The sequence below is a fragment of the Crocuta crocuta genome, unplaced genomic scaffold, assembly GCF_008692635.1.
Source record: "Crocuta crocuta isolate KB4526 unplaced genomic scaffold, BGI_CrCroc_1.0 scaffold167, whole genome shotgun sequence".
NCBI lineage: Eukaryota > Metazoa > Chordata > Mammalia > Carnivora > Hyaenidae > Crocuta > Crocuta crocuta.
The window spans coordinates 5564480-5577347 of NW_027532406.1; the positions used below are offsets into that span (position 1 = coordinate 5564480).

General features: G+C 47.1%; 1 protein-coding gene across 1 annotated transcript in view; it reads left to right on the plus strand.

Moving 5' to 3' along the window:
• Nucleotides 1-12868, plus strand: part of LRRC20 (leucine rich repeat containing 20) — an 88451-nt gene that overhangs the window by 32575 nt on the left and 43008 nt on the right. Inside the window, exon 3 of the mRNA XM_077778669.1 lies at nt 11062-11211. Within this exon, the coding sequence (XP_077634795.1) occupies nt 11062-11211 (150 nt within the window). The remainder of the gene's footprint in view (nt 1-11061; nt 11212-12868) is intronic.

Consider the following 12868-nt stretch of genomic DNA (forward strand, 5'->3'; position numbering starts at 1 on the left):
TCCTGCACACAGCTGGCATCAAATGATGTGGTACAGACTGAAAGACTGCGCAAGAGTAAGTTCTGCCTGGGGCACGCTCTGAGTTGGGCTGGTCCTGACTCTCTAGAGGGAACATCTAAGGCCATGGGGATTGAAGTACTTTGCCTGGAGCAAAGCTTATAATGCCCTTTATCCTCCTTGATGTAAAGGATTGTCATGTCAAGGCAGATCTACTGTGTGTGATCCAAGAGGGCAGAGTAACAGTTATATGTAGCACATGAAAGAACTTTCTAATAGTTAAAACCATTTTGTAGAAGGGAGGGTGAGCTCCGCATCACCGGAGGTATTCAAGGAGAACTTGAAGCCCTCTGGTGGAAACATTAAGAGAATTTCAGGTCTGAGATTGAAGGCTACATTAGGGTTTCCCAGGTTTGCTTATTGGTAAGAATCACCTGGGAGCATTTATTAAAAACACAGATTCCCTGCTGGTCATCCCAGACCTACTGAAGCAGGCTATTCTAGGACCACCCTCTCCACATGATTCCTACTGGGAAGTTTGGAAAACGTGGGCTGAATGACCTCCAGTCTCCTTCCAACTCTGAGATTCTGTGAAAAAAGGATTATGGGGAAATGAGACATTCTGCGCAAGATCAGGTCACACTGGCTCCAGGTTTCCTTGCGCAGCCTTAGGGGCCTGCTTCTTGGCCAGGCCACAGAGCCCATGAGTTCCTGACACTTGCTGCTTTGGGCCTGTACCTTGGTTGGCAGGGGCTCCACTCCCCTCTACACTATCCCCTGCAGGGCCCTGTCATCAGACCCAGCCCTCAGTACAGAGTGAGCAGGGGTCAGAACTCTGTGTTTGTGAGAAACAGCACCGGGCCCTCCTGACTTCCTGCAATGGGTTTTGTTTACTTCTTGGATTTTGCTTGTTTCACCCTGGTTCTTCCTACAGTTACTTTCCATAGGCATTCATTAGAATTAGCAAGATAACTTTTAATGAAAGACCTGTGCCTTGTGAATAAAAGCTGCTTTATTAGCACAAAGCACCATGCTAATTAGATGTTTGGGGAGATGCAGTTTTGCCTCCTTGCAATAATAATTATAACGATGCAGATAATTTTGTCTCGTGTTTATTACAGTGCCTCCCCGCAAGCTTCCCTGTTCTCGGCTGCAGCTCAGGTATCAGCACTGGGGGAGGGCACCGCAGAAAGGCATGCTCGAACCCAGCTGCTGTCCAGATGCTGGTGCTGCCCGGTTGTTAGTCCCCCTGAACCCCCTGGTGGGGTCTGTGGGCATGCACGCACCACCGAGTAGCATGAGGTGCTCCTGTGCCAGAGGCTCCCCCTCTGAGGCCTCGCTGAGCAGGGGCAGGGCTCCAGGGAGGTGTAGGACAAGGCAGGGCTCAAAGATGGAGTCCCAGAGAATGAAAGCCCTCTGGGCCTCGGCTCAGGCCATGGCCCACATGCGGGTTGCCTTCCCTCTTTCCTCTCTGACTCTCGTAATCTCTTATCCATCGGCATCCAGCCTGAACCAAGGGTGACCAGCCTCCTCGAACTGCCCGGGACTGTGGAGCAGTCCCCCAGGATGCAGGGCTTTCAGTGCCGACACGGGCACTGTTCTGGGCAAACCAGGACAAGTTGGTCACCCTACTTACACCTTTGCGTTCTTTGTCCTTTAGCACCCTGGCAGAATGACCTTGGGCAACTTGCCAGGCCTCACTTGCCACCTGTGAGGGGAGCTCATGGTTGTTATGGGACTTTAACAAGTTCATATATGAGAAGTGCCTATTACCGTGTCTGGCACGTAGTAGATACTCAGTGATGTTAGCTGTGCTTGCTTCATTGACTTGAGTGAGAGTGAGATCTCTGAGATGCCCTGGCCTCCATGTGGTTCACAAATCCTCTGTGTGGTGACTGCTTGGTCATACCCCATGATGTGATGCTCACTTCCTCACATGGGAGCCTTTTCTTAATGACTGGTGCACCATTCCTGTACTGTCAGCTCTGAGGACCCATAGAGAATGGGACCCTCTTCTTGAAGACCTCCCCTGGACTCCTAAGGATTACTCACTTGTGTCCAGTCTGGGCCTTCTCCTCCCTGGGCGGGGTAGCCCTCCCCTGGTGAGACCTGACTCTTAGCCATGTCCTTGCTGTGTCCTCTGGGTCAGCTGAGGATGCTTTTCTCTACTGCAGCCAGGTGTAGCAGGTATAGATGGTGCCCATCCTCTGAATTACACCTGGGATGAATTTCCTGAGAACAAAAGATGACTGGCCTCTGTCCCCAGAATCACAGGCTCTGAACTGCAAAGATCTAGAGGAATTTTTAGGCAAGGCCCTGGTTTCCCTTTGAGATACTCTGCATAGACTCCCCTTTCTCTGGCTCAGCCTACAGGCAGGTACCTATGTACTCCTTAACTCAAGGGGGCAGGATACTAGAATGGTTAGGACCCATGGCTTCCTGAACAGCCTAACCATCCAAATCTTACTCCCCAGGGGTACCTGGGTGGCTCAGTTGGTTGAGTATCCCAGTCGTGATTTCGGCTCAGGTCATGATCTCATGTGAGATTTAGCCCCGTATTGGGCTCTGTAGTGACAGCATGGAGTCTACTTGGAATTCTCTCTCTCCGTCCCTTCCCCACTCGCTCTCTCTGTCTCTCTCAAAATAAATAAATAAACGTAGATCTTACTCCCCTACTTTTAGCTGTATAGCCTTGGCCAAGTCACTCAATTGCAGTGTCCTCATGTGTAGACAGGATAGTTCTGGCCTAGTGTGTGTGAAATAGTGAGTGGTACTATTTAGGGTTATTAATAGTCCCATCCCCCAAGGAATGGACATGAAGTATATGGCTTCTTGTGCACAGATGGGAAGATGACTGGGCGAGGTTGAAATCTGCTCCCGCATGTCTGGGACCTGGACCTCCATATGTTTGTCCCAGACACTATGGGGAACTGTTCCCAGGATCGTGGACCTGTCCTCTCAGCAAGGATTGGAGTCCCCATGCAGCATTAGTGGCTGGTGATGTGGCCTGGATGGGGCGGGCATGTTTGCACCAGCCACTGGTGGGCAGCTCTGAGGTCAGAGGATGGATGGAACATCCCTAAGAACAAAAAAGAGCCTAGGGAAGCCAGTGAGCACAGCGCAGAGCACTGCCTGGCACACAGTAGGACTATTTGGGAAAGGGAATGAAAGCAGCAGTTGTAAATACATTCCAGGCCCTGGGCACCCTTCACATGTGGCGGCCATATGCTTCTGTGACTTAGGTTGGTTGGCCAGCGGAGGCTGCAGAGGCCTGTGTTACTGGAATTGGAGACTGGAAAGGGGGTGAGGTTGGGATAGTGTGTGGGTGGCCGGGGTGGGAGGAAGGAGGTTGTGGGGCTGGGGGTTTCTGGGCTGATGTACGTGGGGAAGACAGCTGCTTTGAGGACCCTTGGAAATGACTTGAATGGCCTTGTGGCTTTATGTTGCTTCTGCATGCATCGTGAGCACTCTCTTACCACTGCAGGGGCTGGGGGTGCATTGCACAACTGACTCTTGGTGCCTCAGTCCTGAAAGTTCCATCTCATAGCTTTTTCTCCAATCCAGTACACAGTTTCTTTCTCTTATGGAGCTTGTTTCTCTTACTGATGAAAACTGGCTGCCCTCAGTCTATTCTTGAGTTTGCCAGATTATTTTTTCCAATAAAAGCTATTTTTATAATAATTTCCTGTTTTAAAAGTAAATTATCACTGTGTATACTTGAAAAGTATTTTTATTTAAATATGTAGTGGTACTTTGCTTATTTTATATAAAACCAACAGCAGGACTGTAAGTAGCAATAAATTGCTCAAATCCTTTGTCACAGCTGTTGAGCATTCTGGTTATTTTCCTTTTGATCTTATTTCCCAGGCATATGTACTTTTTTACCTAGTTTTATGCCTATGATAGTGCACAAAATTTTTTTTATTCTGCTTTTTAAAATGCTTTAACTTGAGGGGTGCCTGGGTGGCTCAGTTAAGTATCTGACTTCGGCTCAGGTCATGATCTCCTGATTTGTGAGCTCGAGCCCACATCTTGCTCTGTGCTGACAGTGCAGAGCATTTTTGGGATTCTCTTTCTCTCCCTCTCTCTCTGTCCCTCCCCATTTAATGCTCTCTCTCTCTGAATAAATAAATACCTATTTTTAAAATGCTGTAACTTGAACTGTTAAACAAGAAAAACCATGAATGAGCATAGGTTGATAATACTATCTAAGAAGCTCTACCAACATTTGTGGAGGTAGGGAGGTTGGAATGCCAGAACTCCAAATAGAAGAATAGCAAGAGACTGAGCAGGACTTGCCACAAGGGAAATAAAAATGGTTAATTAACCATGAATGATAATCAGTCTCATTATTGAAAGAGTTGATTAAAGCAAGGGATGTTATTTCCCCTGTTCATATTAGCAAATATATTTTTTTTAATGATCCACTTACTTATTGGACAGAATATATATTAATTTGCATAAATACTCTGGAAAGCAGTTTGGCAATACATTTCAAGAACCATGTGTTTATTTGTTTACTAATTATGTTTTCATCCTTGTGAACATCTTACATTCTTTTCTCATCTCTCTGGTGGTCTTACTTTTTTCAGTTGAATTGTATTGAGAATTTTAAATGATAAAGACAAATTTTTTAAATAAGGATAAAAAAAATTTTTTTTTTTTTGAGAGAGAGAGAGAGAGCTTGGTGGGGGGGAGAGGCAGAGACAGAGGGAGACACAGAATCTGAAGCAGGTTCCAGGCTCTGAGCTGTCAGCACAGGGCTGGACACAGGGCTCAAACCCGTGAACCATGAGATCATGACCTGAGCTGAAGTCGGCCACTAAACTGACTGAGCCACCCAGGCGTCCCCTAAAGGTTTTTAAATTTATTTATGTAATCTCTACACCCAGCATAGGGCTTGAACTCATGACGCCAAGATTAAGAGTCATGTGCTCTTTCAACTGAGCCACCCAAGCGCCCCTAAAGATTACTCTTTATTCTATTTATAGATCCTTTTCACAGTCTGTCTGACTGTTAAGCATCCGGGTTTCTGTTCTGTATGTTTTATAAAGTTAGATTTGTTGATCTTTGTTATTCTTTTATGGCTCCTCGGTCTAGAAAATAGTCTCCACTTAAGAGGTTGTATAAAAAGTTCTGTTGAGGGGCACCTGGGTGGCTTAGTCAGTTAAGCGTCCGACTTTCGCTTAGGTCATGATCTCGCGGTTCGTGGGTTCAAGCCCCGCGTCGGGCTCTGTGCTGACTGCCAGCTCAGAGCCTGGAGCCTGTTTCAGTCAGTGACTCCCTCTCTCTCTGACCCTCCCCTCCTCACGCTGTCTCTCTCTCTCTCTCTCTCTCTCTCCTAGAAATAAATAAAATCCTTAAAAAAATAAAAGTTCTGTTGACTTCTGGCTTTTTTGTTCTTTGATTTCAAAAAATATTTCAAGTGTAATTCTCTCTAGAGTTTACTTTGATTTTTAGGTTAATTGAGAGTCTCTGTTTTGTTTCCCCAGAACTGTTCATTGGTTATTCTGATACCCGTTATTAATCCTCCCCTTCTCCAATTTATTTGTGAGGCCTTCTTTAGTACTTCTTAAATCATGACTTATTATTATGGACTACATTTTCCAGTCTATCTTCTTTCTGTAATCTATTTTTCTTTGTTTTTTTAAAAATAATTTTATTTAAATCCAAGTTAGTTAACATATAGTGTAATAGTGGTTTCAGGACCAGAATTTCGTGATTCATCCCTTACGTAGAACACCCAGTGCTCATCCCAACAAGTGCCCTACTTAATGCTCATCACCCATTTAGCCCAGGCCCCAACCACCTCCCTGGCAGCAACCCTCAGTTTGTCTTCTGTATTTAAGAGTCTTCTTATGGTTTGCCTCCCTCTCTGTTTTTATCTTATTTTTTCTTCCTAGCCCCTGTGTTCATCTGTTATATTTCTTAAATTCCACACATGAGTGAAATCATATGGTATTTGTCTTTCTCCGATTAACTTATTTCACTTAGTGTAATACGTTATGGTTCTATCCACATTGTTGCAAATGGCAAGATTTCATTTAAAAAATTTTTTTTTAATGTTTATTTAGTTTTGAGAGAAAGAGAGCACGAGCTGGGGAAGGACAGAGGGAGACACAGAATCTGAATCAGGCTTCAGACTCTGAGCTGTCAGCACAGAGGCTGATGTGGGACTCAAACCCACAAACCACAAGATCATGACCTGAGCTGAAGTTGGATCCTTAACCGACTGAGCCACCCAGGCACCCCCTCATTCTTTTTCTTTTTTAATGTTTATTTTTGAGGCAGAGAGAAGGGCAGAAGGACAGGTGGACAGAGGATCTGAAGCCGGCTCTGTGCTGACAGCAGCAAGCCTGCTGTGAGGCTCGAACTCATGAATTGTTAGATCATGACCTGAGCTGAAGTTCAACTCTCAACAAACTGAGCCACCCAGGCGCCCCAAGATTTCATTCTTTTTCATCACCGAGTTATATTCCATTGTGTATATACCACATTTTCTTTATCTCTTCATCAGTCGATGAATATTGGAGCTCTTTCCATATCGAGCTATTGTTGATAGCACTGCTATAAAGATTGGGGTGTATGTGCCTCTTCACATTAGCATTTTTGTATCCTTTGGATAAATACCTATTAGTACAATTGCTGGATCATAGGGTAGTTCTATTTTTAACTTTTTGAGGAAGCTCCATACTGTTTTCCAGAGTGGCTGCACCAGTTTGCATTCCCACCACCAGTACAAAAGGGATCCCCTTTCTCTGCATCCTCGCCAATATCTATTGTTGCCTGAGTTGTTAATGGTAACCATTCTGACAGGTGTGAGGTGGTATCTCATTGTGGTTTTGATTTGTATTTCCCTGATGATAAGTGATGTTGAGCATCTTTTCATGTGTCTGTTAGCCATCTGGATGTCTTTTTTAGATAAGTGTTTGTTCATGTCTTTTGCCCATTTCTTCACTGGGCATTTGTTTTTTTGGTGTTGAGTTTAATAAGTTCTTTATAGATTTTGAGTACTAACCCTTTATCTGATATGTCATTTGCAAATACCTTCTCCCATTCCGTCGGTTGCCTTTTAGTTTTGTTGATTGTTTCCTTTGCTTTTTATCTTGATGAAGTCCCAATCGTTAATTTTTGCTTTTGTTTCCCTTGCGTCTGGATACATATCAAGGAAGAAGTTGCTCCGGCCAAGGTCACAGAGGTTGTTGCCTACTTTTTCCTTGAGGATTTTGATGGCTTCCTGTCTTATGTTTAGGCCTTTTGTCCATTTTGGATTTATTTTTGTGTATGGTATAAGGAGGTTATTGTCCTCAGTTTAATTATTGTAGCCTTATAATACTGGCTACCCTACCTTTTTATTTTTAGGGAGACTTACTTGTTTATTCCCCTTGCTGGAATTTAAAACCATTTCAAAAAATGGTTTTGTATTAAAAAAATTTTTTTAATGTTTATTTATTCTTGAGAGAGAGACAGAGCATGAGTGAGGGAAGGGCAGAGAGAGAGGGAGACACAGAACCTGAAGCAGGCTCCAGACTCTGAGCACAGAGCCCAATGTGGGGCTCGAACTCACAAGTCGTGAGAGCATGACCTGAGCCCAAGTTGGATGCTTAACCAACTGAGCCACCCAGGTCCCCCAAAAATGGTTTTGGATTTTAAAGTTAAAAAAATTTCTAACTTTTGAGTAGGAATTACAGAAAGCAATCTATAAACTGGTTTCTGAAAAAAAATCTCATTTCAGTTGTTGGTCATTAATGAGTATGTTCTGTATCTTCACATACAAATCAGTTTTTGAAGATATCTTTGTGAACTTTTCTACTTTTCTTAATATTGATCAGATATGTTTCCCATTCTGATTATATATTTTATATTATTATTGCTATTTGAAATAGGATCCTTAAAAATTATATTATTGCCAGCATATGGGAATATTACTGAATTTTGCGTTTTTATTTTGATGAGCCACTTCACCGAGACCTTTTTAATTTGCATAGTCCGTCAGATGCCTCCTTTGGTTTTCTGAGGTGATGCAGCCATTTCCTGTACCCATAATCATTCTGTTTCCAGTGTTTATGTTTTCTGTTTCTTTGGCCAGAACTTCTAAGACCAGATTCAGGGATACCGGTATGGGAAGGGAGCCTTACTTTGCTCTTCATTTTAAAGGGAGAGCTCTGACATTTTCCTTGATGTTGCTTCTAGCTTGAATGAGATCTGTTGCTTTTATCCCAAGAGGCTGTTGGATTTACAAGCACAACAGAGACTCCTTTCTAGCCCTCTGCCCATCTGGCACGAAGCACTAGGGGCTCATTGTTTGTAAGTGTTTGCCCTTTCTAGAATTCCCAGGTTGCCCTGAGCTTCGAGCCTACAGAGCCAGTCCATTTCCAGACCTTGTTCTACCTCTACGGAAAGTCCGACTCCTGGGGCTTCATTCCTCCCTGGCGGGAGGCCTCATCTCTGCCAGCACTACCAGCTGACATAAGAGGCAGCGCCTGACACTGGATGGTGGCGGAGCTGGAGGCACCTGGCACAGCCCTGGACCAGGGGAGGCAGTGAAAGCACTTCTTAACAGGATGACCTACAGAAGACACCTGCAGATCCTCAGTCATCTGGGCTTCTGCCCTTACCCCACCTGTCCCCTGTCTTTCCTCAGACCAGCTCAGTGAGGTCACCAGTACCTGCCTTGCCCTCCCAGCCTGCTGGGCACTGCTGGCCCTGTGCTCTGGAGGCCTTCCTGGTCCAGGGGGAAAGCGGACACAAAGAGAGGTTAACACAGTGCAGGAGGAAGAGGTCCCTTTCATGCTCTGTGAGACTCAGAGGCTGGAGCAACTAACTGCTTAGGGCAGTCAGAGAAGGCTTTTTAGAGGAGGTGACATTTGAGCTGCTCTTAGCATGAGAGTAGAAAGTCTGTGAGGCAGATTAGGGAGAGGGCTTCAATTATGATAATTTTGATAGACTTTGCATTATTGTTCAGGATGGGATCTGTAAAAACTATAATTTATTGTTGGCATGTAGGAATATTAATTGAATTTTGCATATTTATTTTGGAGCAATCTTTAAAAATTTTTTTTTCAATGTTTATTTATTTTGGGGAGAGAGAGACAGAGTGTGAGTGGGGGAGGGACAGAGAAAGAAGGAGACACAGAATCTGAAGACAGGCTCCAGGCTCTGAGCTGTCAGCACAGAGCCTGACGTGGGGCCCAAACCCACGAACCACGAGATTATGACCTGAGCCAAAGTCAGATGCTCAACCGACTGAGCCCCCTAAGTGCCCCTTGGAGCAATCTTTAAAGGCTTAGGGGTCTGGGAGAGTCCAGCCTCTTTGGGGGCAAGACAAGAGTGCAGAGAGATGGGACAGTGCTGTCTGAGTCGGTTAGGGCCCCTGGGGTTCAAGGGTTAGAGGGAGATCCCCAGTAATGGAGGTGATCCAAGATTTCCGAAGAGGTGGGATAGGGGCTGGACTTAAAGCATCAAGATTTGGCTGGAGGAAGGGGAGGGTAAAGTGGGGGAGGCACAGAGAAACAGCGTTCCCCCCGTGCACCTGCCTGGTACTTTGTCACCACGTTTAGTACTTTTTATACTGAATTTTCCTGACAGCTCTGCCAGGTAGATGATAATACCCCTGTTCCACAGATGAGGAAACTGAGGCTCAGGGGATTTAAGTGACTTAGATGAGCTGGAGAGCCTAATTTCTGAGCTTCTATGCTTTTAGTGCCTCTCTTTTCTAATGTATGTTCATAAAAAATTGTTTTGTTGAGAAAGAGCTCGCACACCATACAGTTCACCCACTTAAAGTGTACAATTCAGTGGCCCTTGTATATTCACAGAGTCGTGCATTACAACCCATCATTACAATCCAGGTTTAGAGCCCCCACCCCTTAGTTGCCACCCCCCAGGACCCCCAGCCCTAGGCAACTACTACTCTTCTTTTTGTGTCTGTACATTAGCCTGTTCCAGATAGTTCATGTCAGTGTCCTCATAAAACATGCAATCATTTGTGATTGCTTCTTTCACTTAGCTAATGTTTTCAGGGTTTATCCATGCTGTAGTGTATATGGGTACTTTGCTTCTTTTTATTGCCAAACAGTATTCTTTTTCTGGATGATACCACGTTTAGCTTCTCCATTCATCTGTTGATGGACATTTAGGCTGTATGCACTTTAGAGGTATTGTAAATAATGCTGCGGTGAACATTCCCATATGATGTGTTTCATGTGGATGTGTGTTTTCTTTTTTTTTTTAATGTTTTATTTATTTCTGAGAGAGAGAGAGAGAGAGGCAGCGTGAGTAGGGGAGGGTCAGAGAGAGAGAGAGGGAGACACAGAATCTGAAACAGGCTCCAGGCTCTGAGCTAGCTGTCAGCACAGAACCTGATGCGGGGCTTGAACCCATGAACCGTGAGATCATGACCTGAGCCGAAGTCGGATGCTTAACTGACTGAGCCACCCAGGTGCCCCTCGTGTGGACTATGTTTTCATTTCTCTCCTGTGCATACCTAGGAGTGGAATGCTGGCTGGGTCGTGCGGTAATAAGTCCAGGCTTAAGCATTTAGGAAACTGCCAGATGGTTCTCCTCAGCGGCTTCCTGGCTGCCTCTTGTGCGGGCTTGCCTTCGGAGTGACAGGGCTGGGAGGAGGGTTAGACCACAAAGCCTTTGTGAAGCGCCTGTTTTCAAAGTACAGTGTTAGAATGAAGTGTGAAGACGGCTGCCTCCTTTGGTGATTCCAGAGGGCAGGTTCTTGCAGGAGCTCAAGGACGCTGCCTTGAGTGCTGGTCGTGAGGGGCTTCTGCACTTGAGCTGGTCGTGGGCTTCTCCTTCTGCACGTGAGCTCATAGGCCGTGCTACGACACAAGGTGCTGGAATAAACCCAAAGGTTCAGGATGCGAGAGAGGGAGAAGTGTGACCCATGGTGACAAAGGCTCTTGGAAGAGAGAGGGTTTTGAGCCTGGCACAGGGGAGATGAGTGAGAGGAAAGGAGGGGGGGAGGAGAGGCAGGGTCGGGGCCTTGTGGTTTAGGGCAAGTCCCTGTGCAGCTATGGCCAACTGTGCCCTGTCCTTATTCTTTGGCTGCAGATTTGGCCGAGTGCAAGCTGGTTTCTTTCCCCATTGGCATCTACAAGGTCCTGCGGAATGTCACCGACCAGATCCACCTCATCACGCTGGCCAACAACGAGCTCAAGTCCCTCACCAGCAAGTTTATGACCACGTTCTGTCAGCTCCGAGGTAGGCCCCGGTCAGCCAGACAGGAAATCATTCCCTGGGGGAGGCTTCGAGGATGGACCTGTGCCCCCCCCTGCAGCCTGGAAGCCTTTCAGTCTCACTCCTCCCTCTAGCTGGCTGTGAGTCAGACTGACTGACGGTGAAAGGTGTGGGTCCAGTGGAGTGTTTGGGGTCCTGAGGCCCACAAGTAGCTGTTTCTCAGTAGACTTGAACGAGCCCGTCCCCCTCCCCAGCCTAGCACTGCTTTCCCAGTTTAGGAGTGACAGATGCCAGGGACGTTGGTGTTTGCTGGGCCCACCCAGCGCAGTGAACACAGGTGCCTGGAGGCGACGGGCAGGAGACCGGCAGGTGGGCATGGCAGATTCTCTGGAAGTGACTCCTCCAGGCAGGCTGGCAGGATGCAGTGCCCGCCTCCCTCTCCATAGAGCAGCCCCTCTGTCCTTTTGCGAGAATCCCCTGCTCAGTGAGCCATGGGTGGGCGAGCTGATTCCTGCCTTCCGGAATTCTGTCTGACAGGGGCATGAAATAGGTCTAAGGGCCCGTTTAGAGAAATCAATAGGTCAGATTCTGATGGAGTGGGAGGGACTTGAGCAAGCGTACCTCCCACGGCTGATTAGGGGCCTTCTAGAGGATGCAGGGGCCTTGGGCAGAGCTCGGAGGGAAGAGGGAGGCATGAACCGGCCAGCGGGTCCCAGGGACAAAAAGCAGCTTGTAGAGTGCTCAGGAGGAAGCTGTAGGCAGGACGTGGAAAAGCCACCAGCTGGGTCCAGCGCAAGGTCTGTGTGCTCGATCCCGAGTGAAGCTCACCGGGCTCGCTGCATTTGTGCCTAAACAGTGTGGGGGAGGGGGGTCCTAGGGCAGGACGTGGTTCCCCAGGGGCACTGCGGGCACCTTTAACCAGGCTGTCCCATCCTTCCTTTTCTGGTGGCTGCTTCCCTGCACAGATGCAATGGGCCCTCACAGCCAGCAGGCCCCAGTGGCTGCGGCGGTCAGCCCTGGCTGAAATCAGAGTCATCTGAGGAACTTTTCTACAAACACAGTTGCCTTGGCCCTGCCCCCAGAACGATTGGATCAGAATGTCTGCATATGGCCTGGGCCTTGTACACATCTTTTGAAACTTACAGCACTCATTCTGAAGTGGCAGCAGCCAAAGTGGAGGCCACGGGTCAGGAGTTATACCTGCCACTGCCTGAGGGACTAGCAGGCGAGCCGTGCATGTCTTGGTTTAGGAATGGTGGGGACTGTGGCACACATGCCCCTCTCCGTTGCTGCGAGGGCTGCTGTGGGTGGGGATGCTCGGTTTCGTTCAGTACAAGCCAGAAATAGGGGTTTTGTGTGAATTTTTACCAATTTTCCTGGAATATGGAAGTCAATAAAACACCCTTGCACAGTAGATTTTGCCCATGGCCCATCACTCGGAAGAATCTCCCATAGTGTATTAGAGCTTTCTCTCTCTGCCATCTCATTCCGTGGATGGAAAAGGAAGGTCAGGGAGACTGAGGCTTGTCAGAGACCTCGCCACAGCACCCCCTTGCAGGCCAAGGTTGCCCTCTCAGGCCTCCTGCATTAGCCCAAGGGTCCCCTGGAGATGTTTGCTTCGCGGAGGGTGGAAAGATAAAAAATGGGTGGTGGGGGTTGGCTGGGACCTCCAGGAAGGGAA